The sequence below is a fragment of the Nomia melanderi genome, chromosome 14 (genome assembly GCF_051020985.1).
Source record: "Nomia melanderi isolate GNS246 chromosome 14, iyNomMela1, whole genome shotgun sequence".
NCBI lineage: Eukaryota > Metazoa > Arthropoda > Insecta > Hymenoptera > Halictidae > Nomia > Nomia melanderi.
In genome coordinates, this window is record NC_135012.1 from 7,151,638 (window position 1) to 7,165,336 (window position 13,699).

At 33.8% G+C, this 13,699-nt stretch overlaps 1 protein-coding gene across 1 annotated transcript in view; it reads right to left on the minus strand.

Annotated features, from left to right (window-relative positions):
- Window positions 1-13,699, minus strand: part of LOC116433776 (zwei Ig domain protein zig-8) — a 129,693-nt gene that overhangs the window by 61,410 nt on the left and 54,584 nt on the right. The window contains exon 3 of the mRNA XM_031992254.2: window positions 1,621-1,840. Within this exon, the coding sequence (XP_031848114.1) occupies window positions 1,621-1,840 (220 nt within the window). The remainder of the gene's footprint in view (window positions 1-1,620; window positions 1,841-13,699) is intronic.

Consider the following 13,699-nt stretch of genomic DNA (forward strand, 5'->3'; position numbering starts at 1 on the left):
GAAACCATAGGGCAAGGGGTTAAGTCTTCAAGTATTTAACACGTTCGCTACCAGTGTCACACATTTGTGACGGCTGTAATCCTATATTTTATATAAAGAAAATGAAATTAATCCTATAGATGTAGTTGGTTAAAGTTATAAGCTACGAAATTACATTTAGGGATTCAATGACTCGTTTTAGCCTCATTTGTTTCAATAGTTTGTTTAGAAGATTTATTGGATTGAATAAAATATTATAATTGAGAGGATCGCCACTGAAACAAACGCTGGTAGCGTACGTGTTAAAGTACACAAGCAACGAATTGGATTAATGGAAAACTAGAATTGTTGATACTTTGTTTCGATTGAATATCCAAATTGGTTTCACTATTTTTGGAAGTGCCATGGTTAAATGATTCAGAAACGTGTAAGCTGAGGCACAATACTCGATTAATAGAATTTTTAGTTTCGCCTCCTTATCTATACATTAAATGATTTTTAACTAATATCTCAAGATATACATGATTGAATTTTTCTAACATGCTTCGACGAACTTTTTCTCGAATCTACACGTATCTGGATCGTCAATACAATTAACTTCTCACTTTGATTGTTTATAAAGTGTTTATTAAATACCGTACAATTTGTTTTGAATGTTTATAACCAATTGTGGGTTTTAAATAAAATTCAGTGTTTTACCAGCTAACAGAGTAAGGTAACATTGTTTCGCAACAGCCTGTCTTTCAGTCTATTTCTATCAGAAAAGAAATATACTACCACTATTTTATTTGGAATAATGTCATCACTGATGTATTGTATAGCAGTCCATTGTTGTCAGATAATTTATTGTATTTCACAGAAACAAAGATCTTCTTCTACAGTACTATCAGTATGAAACACCTTGCAGCAATTCTTGCGCAATTCCTTTCGACAGAGATTTAAAATTTAAATCGTTTTGAAATGTATGACTCTATACAATATTATTAACCCCTTGCCCTATGATTTCTGTCTGACCTGTGATCGACCTAGCTACCTTGTTATTAACAATTCATTGAAAATAAAAGGGAATTCCAGTCTTATTCTACGTCAACGTCCACATTCACACAAATTGAATAATATTTATATTGGGTAAATTCTACTCGAAATCTTCATCACGAGTCTAACACAATATTATATGACAAGGGATAATAAACAATTAATGTACATATCCGTGTAAAATAGATAAAAACGAAATTCTTCGCACAAGACTTTGCCAAATCTCTGAATTCGTTTCTAGCGTAAGAGGTTAATCTCATATACTTATAATCATCACCTCGACACGTGATTAAAAAGATCGAAAAATACATATACGCGCCCACAGCATTCAGAGGTAAAAATTCTCTAAACATATACCTAAAATCAGATCTACTCTCAGACACTTTCCATTAAAGCACGAGAATGATCGTGACAATATTTGCATTATTCATGTAGCTGGTGAGGTATAAACGTAGATAATAATTTTGATTGACTAGATCGCGTTGGTTGAATGGACAGTTAGGTCCTCTGGCCTCTAAGAACGTTTTAGCCTCTAGCCACAGAGGATTAATTTTACGACAAGGACACCTTCATAAAAGTAAGTTACCCGGGAGATACAGTACTCACCGTTGATGTGCAGATTCACATGAATATGTTTAGGCGGATGGGTGCTGACTTGGCACTCGTACTGACCCTCGTCGCTACTATTCACTGGTTTAATTTCCAGACGCCAGTTATCTGGATACTGGAACTTTACTGTATACCTTGGGTCTCCTATATACGTTTGTTGCCCCACCGTCAGCAGATTTACCTTCTCCCCATTATCTTGTCTGCGTACCCAGGACACCTGTCAACAAATAGGTTGTATCACAATTACCTGTTTAAATTAGTATTACCATTAAATTGTTATGATTCAGAATGAAATATGAAAATGTCGTTTCTAGACAAATGCTAGTAATATCTGGCTAGACGAATGATATCAACCCTTTGTGCTCGAGAGGTGACTCTAGTCGCCATTTCACTTGATAAAGTTATAAAGTTGGGTGTTTAACATTAAGTATTGCGTAATGCATCGATGTGTTAAATATTGAATGAAATATCTTCGTTTCTCAGTGTATGCGTTGTTTCTCGGTAAGTTAGTTTAAAAAATGTTGTGTATATCTCATCAGAAAACGTTGAAGATTTCTAGTGAAGAACTTTCGAGTGCAAAGGGTTAACATTACAGACTACCAGACAGGTTAAACTGTCCCATTCCTGATTTCTTCTTTTTACAATTATTCAAAACAGATGTTTTTCTGAGAATTTATTAAAGAAATTGATTCAGGGATACTCGAATTCAATCGTAAATCAATTAACCCCATCGGTGCCGCCATTATGGCGGCATCTGCAGTTTGTCCTCGAAGTCGGTGTCGCATTAATTGTAGCATTAACGTTAACGTGAAAAATAATCTGTATTTTTATATATTCTAAATTAGCTATAGAAAACTAATTTAAAAAATATAAATTTGCCTCGACAGTGGGAACTGGTACCAGAAAAATATGACGATCGAGGGTTAAAGTCTCGATAGATGCAATCTCGGAGTATCCATAGAGGAATTTCGAAAAGTCAATGTAATAAGTCAATGTAAAAGTCAAAAGTTAATAAAAACTACAAGTTTGTGGGTTCAGTAGACACGTGTCAAAATCATCCTTGAGAAATTGTTACCTCTAATTTCTAGGATCGATTGATCCATCAGCTTTATCAAGATTATTAAAGAAAGAGTATCTGAATGCTTGGAATAAATACAACATTTTGATCCGTTTATTTTTTTGTTGATAACCGAGGTAATTTGCAATCGATTATCTTTGATCGGATTATAAGCGAATGCTGTGGCAGTGATTATTCGCTTACTTGATATTAATTTTAAATTAATGGACAGCTGTCGAAATGAAACGCATGCTACGCTTTTGTTTTGCTAATTAAACGCACATGTGGGATTTAATCTTGAAACGCGAGCGTGGTGGAATCGCACGGTATTCGTAGCAGGTTGCCTTTAAATTGCATGACGCAATTGTGAACGTGGATGGGGTTAATTTCTGAGTGCGTGTGTAAGGATGGGTAGCCTGTGTACGGTGTGTTTCAATGACATGCACTATTACTAGGATACATGTCTCATCGAATGTAACAGTTTTCTCAGCTGCTACATTGCAGCGCCAATCATCTTCACAGGCATTGTAAATAACTATGCAATTTTTTAAAAATGTTTTAATTGTGTATCAACTGTATTTACGTATAGGAAATATATAATACGTATAGAAATATACGTATAGGAAAAATTCGTTGAAAATATTGATGTGTATGCTATATTTAACACTAGAACTACCGAGCAGTTAAATTATCTTTCTGGAATTTCTCTGGAGAAACTAAATAGTGCAACTATTGTGACTTCAGTTGATTGCAATGTAGTTTGCGTGCCGCTAAATCAATGTCTTTAGTGATTTCTTAGAGAAGCATCTGTTAACTTTTGAATAATTGGAAAAAAATCATGAATAGGTGGTTTTGATCCATTCGGTAGTTCTAGTGTTAAAAATCATCGAAATCAGGGAGATAGTAGTTTACCTACAAGTCGACTTGTCACAATGTTACTACTATAATAAGGTTTTAACGCTTTTGTAAGTGACCGTGTGGCAAATACCAGCCATTTTCAAGGCTACACAATCAAATCAGTTTCGGTGACGTAAAAAATGAAAAAAAAAAATAGTTAAACTGCCGTAATTTCCCTAGTGCCAAACGAGCACTTCAATACCGTTTGTTTTCATTTGCACGGTTTTGTTTTCCAATTCTCTCAACGGTAAACCCCCCATTTGTCAACACGTAGTGTATGCTACAAGCCCACAACATTCGCTTTAGGTTTGTAAAAACTTCACTTGCAATATGCTTTTAAAAAGTAACGTTTATAAAACGATAGGTAAGTCACGCAATCTGCGTTCCATGTATTTACTTTTGCGCAACTATTTGTTAGATTTAAAAGACAGACACATGTATATAATTCGAAGTATATCCAGCTGGCGTGTGTTTAATCTAAAGTATAACAATTGATAACAGAAGAATATTACTTAATTTCAAAAGAATCGAGTAAAATCTATATTTGCTTAATTCTGTTCGAAATCATCGCCATCAGTCTTATGTATACTACGTTATGCGAAATTATTAGAACACTATTTCAAGAATTGATATCGAATTAAAATGTTTAGTAACACGTGTACCTAAATAATAGTAAGAACTATGATATCAAACAATTAATAACTGATTCTAATACCATTTGCCTTTGTTATGATACGATAATGTTGTACGAAACGTTTTGAATTTTCATGGTCAACGTGTTAACCCTTTGCACTCGAGAGGTGACTCTCAGTCATCGCTTGATTTGATACAGCAAAACTATGAAGTTGAATATTTAGTATTTTAAATGAAACTTTGTATTACTGTGTGAAACATTTAAATAGCTTTGTTGCTTAATTTATCTGTGAATTATCGTTAAATTAGTTTCAAACAATGTCGTCTATATCTCGTCGGAAAATGTTGAATATTTCCAGTGAAAATCTTTCGAGTGCAAAGGGTTAATAGGCTTTCGGTAAATAAAGTGTCAATTAAGAAACCGGCGAATTTATCAATGTGCTTAACCCGCTCCGATTTTAATGACTTTCAAATATATTGTCAGGGACGTGATGAACTTCTACTTTTATATATTGTCAACGGAAGCTTTTGTAAACATGCGTCAGTGTAGTAGTAACAAAAGTTGTTCATGACTATCTCGGAAATTAAAGCCTTCTGTCGACAGCATACGACGGAAAAAGTTGTTCAAAATCATATCGCCAACAACATATCTGAAAACCATCAAAATCGAAGCGGGTTAAGCACATCGGCAACTTGACCGAGAAATCCTGTAGGCAGGGAATGAGCAGCTAAGTATATGACAGCAGGGCTTCACTTTTTTCCCAATGATTTCGTATCCGTAGGGATTTGCCGATTAAGAAGAGGGTATCTCGAGAGACCAAACCCATTTCACGCAGTAGCAACTTATATACTAACATTCCGAAAGCGAAATGCACGAGCGAGGATAAGTTGATGCGTGCATTCGTTCAGCTGTATCGTTAAGGATCTCGCGAGTCACTGAACAATATGTATAGCTATAAATCGCGACCCCTGGAGTCACGCTTGACAATCGCTGCAACCCGTTCTCGGAATGAATTCCTTAATTAGGTCGATTAACCTTATAAGTAGCTCATTTTGCAAGTACCATTCAATTTCCAGCATTTAACCTTTGGCATGCACGCGAATTTAACCTTTAAGTATGGAAGTCTGAAAATTACCGATTCATGTTAAATACTCTCGTCGCAGCAGCTACTAGATAAATTTACTGTTTTCATTTGTGTTTACTTATTTAAAAATCTTTACCTAGTAATAGTATCGATTATATGACGAAAGTTTCACTGGTTTCAAAAGTGAGGGATAAGAAAACATCGGCTGACAATTTTGCTGGATTTTCCTTTTCTGATTTGAGTTTCGTAACGCGACCAGTTCGTAGTGTGTAGTGCTAACTTTGTAGATTCATTATACAACACGTAAATAATAATCATTGATGATTATGATAGCTATATCTGGGAGACTACAGAAATTGACAAACTCATATACGTGTCCATGGTACTCAAACGGTTAATATTTGTGAAACACCTGTAACGAAATGTAGACCTCTGAAAAATTTTGATATATCTCATCAATTTTTGATTTGTTTAAATATCATATTAGAACATGAAGTGTTAAAATATTCTTTTATATAAACTATTCTAACACTAGAACTACCGTACCAGTTAAAATGACTGGTTTCGATTTCTTTGTTCAGCAATTATTGATATCTTCGAAACATTGAATATTCGAAATGATTTTGAAAATAAATAGTATCATTTCAGTACTATAATGAATGTCGGAAGAAACTGAAAATAATCTATTGTTAGAATTTTTATGGGAATTGCATATTAATCGTATTAAATGCTCGGTAGTTCTAGTGCTAAAGAACTCATGTATATAAACAAATATTAATATTATAATAATTATAATATTTTATCTATAATATATAATTTTTTATCGTTTCTTCACATCATGCGATATTTTTTGCTTTTCGGCACGTTATTGGTGGTAACTCGTGTACTCTAGATTGAGAACCACTGACCCACAATTATTCGTGTAGGGCCGGGTTTATTATGTCAACCATTCATGACATAGTTCGTGCAAAATGAATCATCAAACACCATTTGCTCTCCAATTTGAAACAGTCGCCCGATATTAATTTGGCAGCTGGCAGTCAGAGTAAACGCGTCCCAGGACGGGTCAATCTTGTGCTTTACAACTTCAAGAGGATTTACATTGAAAATCCGTGCACTTACTTGTAACGCGCATACACGGCATATTATAATTGCCTATAATTCGCGTAGATAAAGAGTGGGCACATGTAACATTTGTATTTCAATTATACGTTTCTCTAGACGAATATATTTTAACACTAGAGCTACCGATCACTTGAACCGTCCTTTGAACATTCCTTTATGAAAGCTATAAGCGTGAATTTATTAAGATTTCAGTCGGCTTATATTTCAGTTTAAGTATTGCTAAATAAGCTTCTTTAATCGTTTCTTAAAGAAGCATCTGTACCTTTGCAGTAATGCTAAAAGAAGAAATTAGAAAACGGTAGTTCCAGTGTTAAACAATTTTTAAAACGATTTTTCACATTTTTTATATTTGATACTACGGTGAATGATTTCTAATAATCGAATTCTACTTATATTTAGGGACAATTAATTGAAATACATTTAATTGTGTACCTGCTACATGAAAATTCATGCTTGTTTCTGAAACGATTCTAAAGAATCCATATTTTTGATCGAATGAAATTAGAATTCTTCCTTAACACTAAAACTATCACACATTGGCCCGCTTTAGAATTTTTATTTTATTATTATTTAAATTATAAAGACGTTTCGATGAAAATAATAAATGATAAAACTAATTTTGATAAAAAACTGGAAATAAGTCACTCCAATTGCTTGATAGTTTTAATGTTACTGAAAGTGAACAAAGTATTAGATAAATTTGTATGTAAATCGAATATTCTATTATTGCTATTAATTCCTTTGCTCGTGGTGCAGTCTGTAATTACCATTTGCAAGGTAATCCACACATACTGATATAAGGTATAACCCACAAACTTTGGCGAAATACATAGTACACAATTATATTATTAATCCACGCTGTTAGTCATACATTCTATTATTAATTATATTATTCGTTCATTTGGAATACGTTAATTATTATAAATCCTTTTGATTAAATGTGCTCAATAAAGACGAAAGGTAACGGGAACAGAGCGCCAGGCACTGTCGACGTGGACAATACATGCTTACAGTACACGTTCAATTTAGTTGGACGCATCTGCGGCACCTTCGCATAGTTTTAAAAAAGTAAATTGTTTGAAATAATGTACATGAAAAATTGAATGCGAGTTTAGACGTCCGAGGATATTGTTTGGCAACTAAAACTATAAGGCAGTTGAAAATGGTCTGCTTGAAAATTTGTATGTTACAATTATTGCAATCATTGGGTGAATAAATGATTTCGGTGTATTTATATTTAATGATGATTTTTTTAAAGACTGAAATCTGTATGGTATTTACGCGAATAAATGTTTTTACTCGTAAAAAAGACAGCAAATGGATTTTGGGAGCTACTATGAAATTTCCGCAAGAAATTGTAAAGTGTATGTGCATTTTTATCATTTTTATAAGAAATTGTAAACAAATCATTCTAATCGTTCAATAGTTTTAATATTAAATATTTAATTAAATGATCATAATCCAGGACACCTTCAATCGTCTTCTGACATTTCTGTAAAAATTGTCTCAAAACAAATACCTATCTTTCGTCACAATTTATTAATTCTGCATATTAAAAATATGTTTCAAACAAATAATTCTTTCGATAATATCGTTCAATAATAAGAAACGACAATTTCTATTACTTTAGTTATAGCTCAAAAACTAAATTACTTCACGTAACATTTAATAAAAAGGAGAAATAAAATCGATGTCCATCGTGATTTCGGAGAAAGCAAATTTGATCTATTTATTTCGAACATCATGTATATTATGTATAATATTATCATGCATTAATTGTAAATATCAATTGGAATTATTGATTTATTTTACTTTTATCGTTCGGACTACTTCCGATGCCACATGCAAATTTACCATGAACAGCGTATAGATACGTAAATGTTGTTTATTTGCTCGTTACAGGTGAATTGACGGTGAATTAAGTGATCGATCGACGTAGGATAAGCGGAACCCTGAAATCCGCAGTTTATCCACGTAACTGGAATTGGATAGTGTTCCCGGTATTCCCATTAAGTGTACACGATATCGTACATCTTCGACATAGATATGTATGTAACCAACCACTACCTGGCCAATAGAGATTGCTACGTATGAATGGTTGTCAATGATGCACGTGGTTGGAACTGACCGTAGCCTATTTCTTTCGGCGCTGAATTAAAAAGTTACGGAAAGTAAAGGTTAAAAATTTTAAAAAAGAATCTAAAAATGCTTTTACATATTTTTATTAAGAATAAAAATATTTTTTTTCTATCGTAATGATTTAGAATAAATATTCTTTCGTAGTATATGTAAGGTAGATCGAGAAGAATCAAAATATTCTGTTTGGCAGTAAACAAATGAAAATATGTACTTGAATTATTTTTTTTTTAATTAGAAAGTCTGGAGGAATTCTTATTCTAAGATTTCATTCGCGAATAAGGAACGAATATAATTTATGGTGTAATAAACGTTGACAGGATTTTTGTTCTAATTAATAGTAATTGTTCGAATAAGTGGGTATAAAATGTAGATAAATAAATGAAACGATAAATCTTTCTTAGTGGAAACTGAAACAAAAGGAAAGATGAAAATGGAAAACTGATTAATCGGACAATGTAAGAACTGATATAAAGTTAATTAGTTGACTGCCACGAGAATTTCTTTATATAGTAATACTTATTCTTTAATAACAGAGGCAAACATTATTGAAAATAATTATTAATATTTTGGTATTTAGCTATATATATTACTAATATTTTTATTTACAATCAATTCTCTTATTCTAATTGTTCTTCAGCAATTTGGAAGCTCCTGTCATCGATTGACCACTGTGCCAATCAACGTGTTAAATGGATAAAAGCAGAATTTTTAATCAAATTTGGAAACCGGTCATTCGACCGATAACGGTACGTTTAGTGTTAACTCTTCACAAACGAAGATTCTTTGAAATATACAAAAGTTTCAGCCAAAAAACCTGAATTACGATCGCTTAATACGTTTACTGCCACGAAAACCATCAGCGTTCTACGTATCACATATCCTTTCTATACCGAAGATACAAAGCAAAGATTATTAATTCTTTGATATGAAAATTCTTATATTACTCTATCATCTAGTTATTTACGTTACGGAAAATTTGTATTCGAAATCAATTATCTTTCAAGTCATAATTATTTTCTTGTAATTTGAAAGCCCCGGTCATCGGTGACCACCGTGGCAGTCAACGTGTTAAACAATAGAAGAAGAAGAAACCAAATACCGATCTGTTGCTGTTTAAACAATCAAATCATCTATCTACCACATAGTATTTCAAATATGAATCTTTTATCTCCTCGAAGTGTCGACATTCGTCTAGAAAAGGTTAAAAGTCGGTTAAAGTAAACCGATTTCGCTCGATAATTTCGTCGCGTGCTGGACTTGTTCCTTTTTATTCAATGAGCGATTCCTTTGTTGAGCTTGCCGGTTCACGATCCTCCTATGGTTCTCACGCGACGATATAATCACCGATATAAAACCTCTGAAAACCTTTGATAAGCAAACACGGTATTATACAGCGTTTTACAATTGCTATTTTTCTTTCGCTCCCAGCCAGACTGGAAGCGTTGAAACACATCCGACCGAAACTTATCAGTATGCGGCGTTGTACGTTGCGGGATAAAATATAGATAAGGTAACAAGCCAGGAACGAAGTGTAACGAGGTGAATGGTGCTCTGTTCGGGCTGACGATTGTCTCGTGTCGCTGACAGATACAACACGACGGTCGCTGAACTACGCGCTGAACAGCTCTTAACAATCCCGGGATAAATAATCACCGCTTCAGACGGCTTACACGTTTGCATGTCCGGAAGTACTTCGTGTTGCCAGTTAGACCGCGCGCAGGTTTAAGTTTATTGTCGTCGCGGATACGACGGCGAGTTCCGGAAACCCAGAAACCTGACATCTGAATCGAACAATTCGAATGTTTCATAGCTTCCGGCGTCCGCCGCGGGCCACGATTCTTGTATATACTCTATGTCAAAGTAATAAGGAACTTCTAAGTTTCGAGTGCTGCTCGAAACGAACGCTATACGGTGGAGGTTGGATAATTCAGTCGAGATACCGATGCGGTTAGGTGAATTTTTTGATATTTTCTGATTTTTCTCAATTTTAGTGGAGTAAATAATATTCTTTGTAGCTGTTAACCCTTCGCACTCGAGGGGTGACTCTCAGTTTTGATTCGATGCAATAAAACTATAAAATTTGATAGTTAATATTGAACTGTGTATAATGCAACGGTGTATGAAGCATTGGAATAAATAAGCTTTGTTTATCAATTTATCTGTGATGTCTCTTTGAGTCCTTTCACCCTAATCGGACCACGTGACTTCGAGTCACATTTGAACTTTTTACTTAAATTTTTTTATTATTTCATATTGCTTTTCCACAAGATTTTTTTGGGCTTTTAAAATTTGGGCCCTATAAACAAAAGCAATAACATTTTAATCATTCCTTTTATTCTTATAAGCGACTGAGAGTCACATCATGGTATGGTTCGCCATAAAAACACGTGGTACGATTAGGGTTAAAAAAGCATTGTCTTTGTCCAGTTAGAAAATGTTAAACATTCCTCGCGAAATACTTCCGAGTGCAACGGGTTAAAGGATTTAGTTGTTCCTTCGTTTTTTCTAGGTCAGAAGGCCCTTTTTCTTATACCTTCTGAATATGTTGTATAATAATTATGTATTAACCCTTTGCGGACGAATGTCGACATTACGATGAGATGAAATTTTCACATTTAGAAGACTAAGTCGTAAGTAAATGATTTAATTACTCGAATAGCAAGAGATCAACAAGTAGTTTCCTATTTTTCTATTGTTCAAGTAATTGATATATAATTTAGCTTCACCTGTTGAGGGTTTTGTATATTTCAGAGAATCAAAGAGTTAAAGAACATGAATATTCTCAATTTTTGTTTTCTAGATTCAACGCATTGGTTTCTAAACGACCCTAATTGCAACTCATCGGGACCCGTGAAATAATCTTAACATTAAAACTACCGAACAATCGAATTGTCTTTTCCTAATTTTTCTATGGAAACGCTGAAAGTATACCTACAGGGGTTTCGACTTACTATAATGCTGTTCGCGTATTATGAAAAAAATTCCTTCAGTATTTCGTCAGAGAATAATTTGATATCGCTTCAGTGTTTGAAAAAGAAGAAATCAGGAATGGCAATCTCGAAAAGCATTACTTTCGCTCAAAAATATTGTTCTATGTATAGTAGCCATTTTCCCATTTTTCACGCTGATGGTTATGTCAGTATTGGAAATATTTATTACCTTTAGATTTATTATATTTCATATATTGTACGCTACACGTGGAGTTTTTATATAGTTCGAATGGAATGATTCACATTAAACCCAATTTGGCTAATAAAATTCTATTAATCTTTTAATCCCCAAAAGGGTAACAGAAACTTTGGCTGAAATTGATACGGTCCTCAAGAATGGGATTAATAAAATACGGCAACTAGAACGCATACTTTAGGTAATTCTCTTAAAACGTCGATCGGTCTGACCGCTCACAAGTGATCTATCGGTTTTCTGTAATCCGACGAGAGGACAACCGTGTGACCCCTTTCTCCGTTTCCTCGACAATCCGTTACCAGCCTCCCTGGATTATTCTCCTTGACTCAGGAGCGTAGCTTTTCAGATGACCTACTGGATCTGCTGGGTGCCCGTATCCATAATAGATTCTTCGAAAGGCATAGATTTTTCCTACTACCTAAAATCTACCTAACGTTGCACCTACATTTTCAGCAATCAGCGAGCTTTTATTCAAAAGGAGTTCCTGGCTCCTTGCTCTCGACGAGAATTGAAGCCATGCATTACAAAACAGCGCAATTCAACCAATCAACAGTTGGAGAAAATCAATCTTTCTTCTGATCTTCGTTCATTTATCTATTTATTTTGTTGATTCTTGCTGCAAGCATTTGCTACACTAAATCTTCATTGCGTGTACACTTTTGATATTGTTAAATAGATTTGAGTGAATTGGAAACGGTTACATTAACACTAAAATTATCGAATGAGTCATTTTGACCTATTCGTGAGTTCTGCTTTTGCAGTTATTGGAAAGATAACTAATGCTTCTGTGAGGAAGTATTGAAGAAATTGTTTTAGTAACATGCATAGTATGTGTTAATCGAAATCCTAGCAGATGTGATCTTAGAGTTTCTATAGACAAATTTGAAAAAGTCTTGATGATGGTTACCGGTGACCGGAGCTTCCTAATTGCTTGAAAACATTTACAATAAGGAAATTGACGTTGAATGAAAATATTTAGTAACACAAGTAACTAGATAGTAGCGTCATATGAGCACTGTGACACCACATTCTGAATATGTATTTCAGACAATACTTAACTTTCTTACGATAGGACAAATATTATTGTACGAAACAATCGAAATTCTCGTGTCAGTCAATTTGTTGATAACTCACGTTGATAAGGTTAGAAAGTGGACTTGTGCTGCTTTGGGATTTACGACTTTTATTATTTTCAGTTGTCGGAAGAAAGAGTTTAATGCAATTTTCTCAAGTTGTTAGCTTTTTAGGTGAATACTTACTTCAATTTTTTAATGTGATATGCTAATCATACGATTTTTATACATCTGAAAGATTGCGAATAAATCAAACAAAGCATTTCATATAAATGTCATATATATGGGATATTTGGATATAGCAAAAGCGACAATAGAGTATACCACGCGCTAGATGTATGTTTCATATATAGTATATATCACACATGCTGCTGACAGCATGATTTTGAGTAACTTCTCCTAAGAACACAGTATTTGAAATATTCATAAAAATGTTCAAAAATATTTTCAGCGCTATATTTCATGTTATACATTCTTTAGGGTAAATATGTTGGATATTGTACATTTTTCAGTAATTATGTAGAATAATTTCTCGTTGGTCGTGGTATGCGTATTTCAACAAGCGCATGTATGCTCAACAAATATCGAAACTCGTGTTTTCTTTTAAACGAAACATTTTTTTTTGTATTTCCAAGTTAACGTTCCACAAAAAATCACTGTTATATATTACTGCGTCCGTTTAGCAGAATTTTCTCTAACAGCATTCTCTCGATAATATAGATGGCCTGATGTTTAAGAAAATATTCACGTATCAAAAAATTCAAAGAAAATGCTGCTTTCCGATATCCCATGCTGTAACCTCATCCTGAAATTTGAATAATTAAATTGCAATAATAGTTGTCAGGTCACGGGCATTAATTCAAATCTGAATAATACTCCTG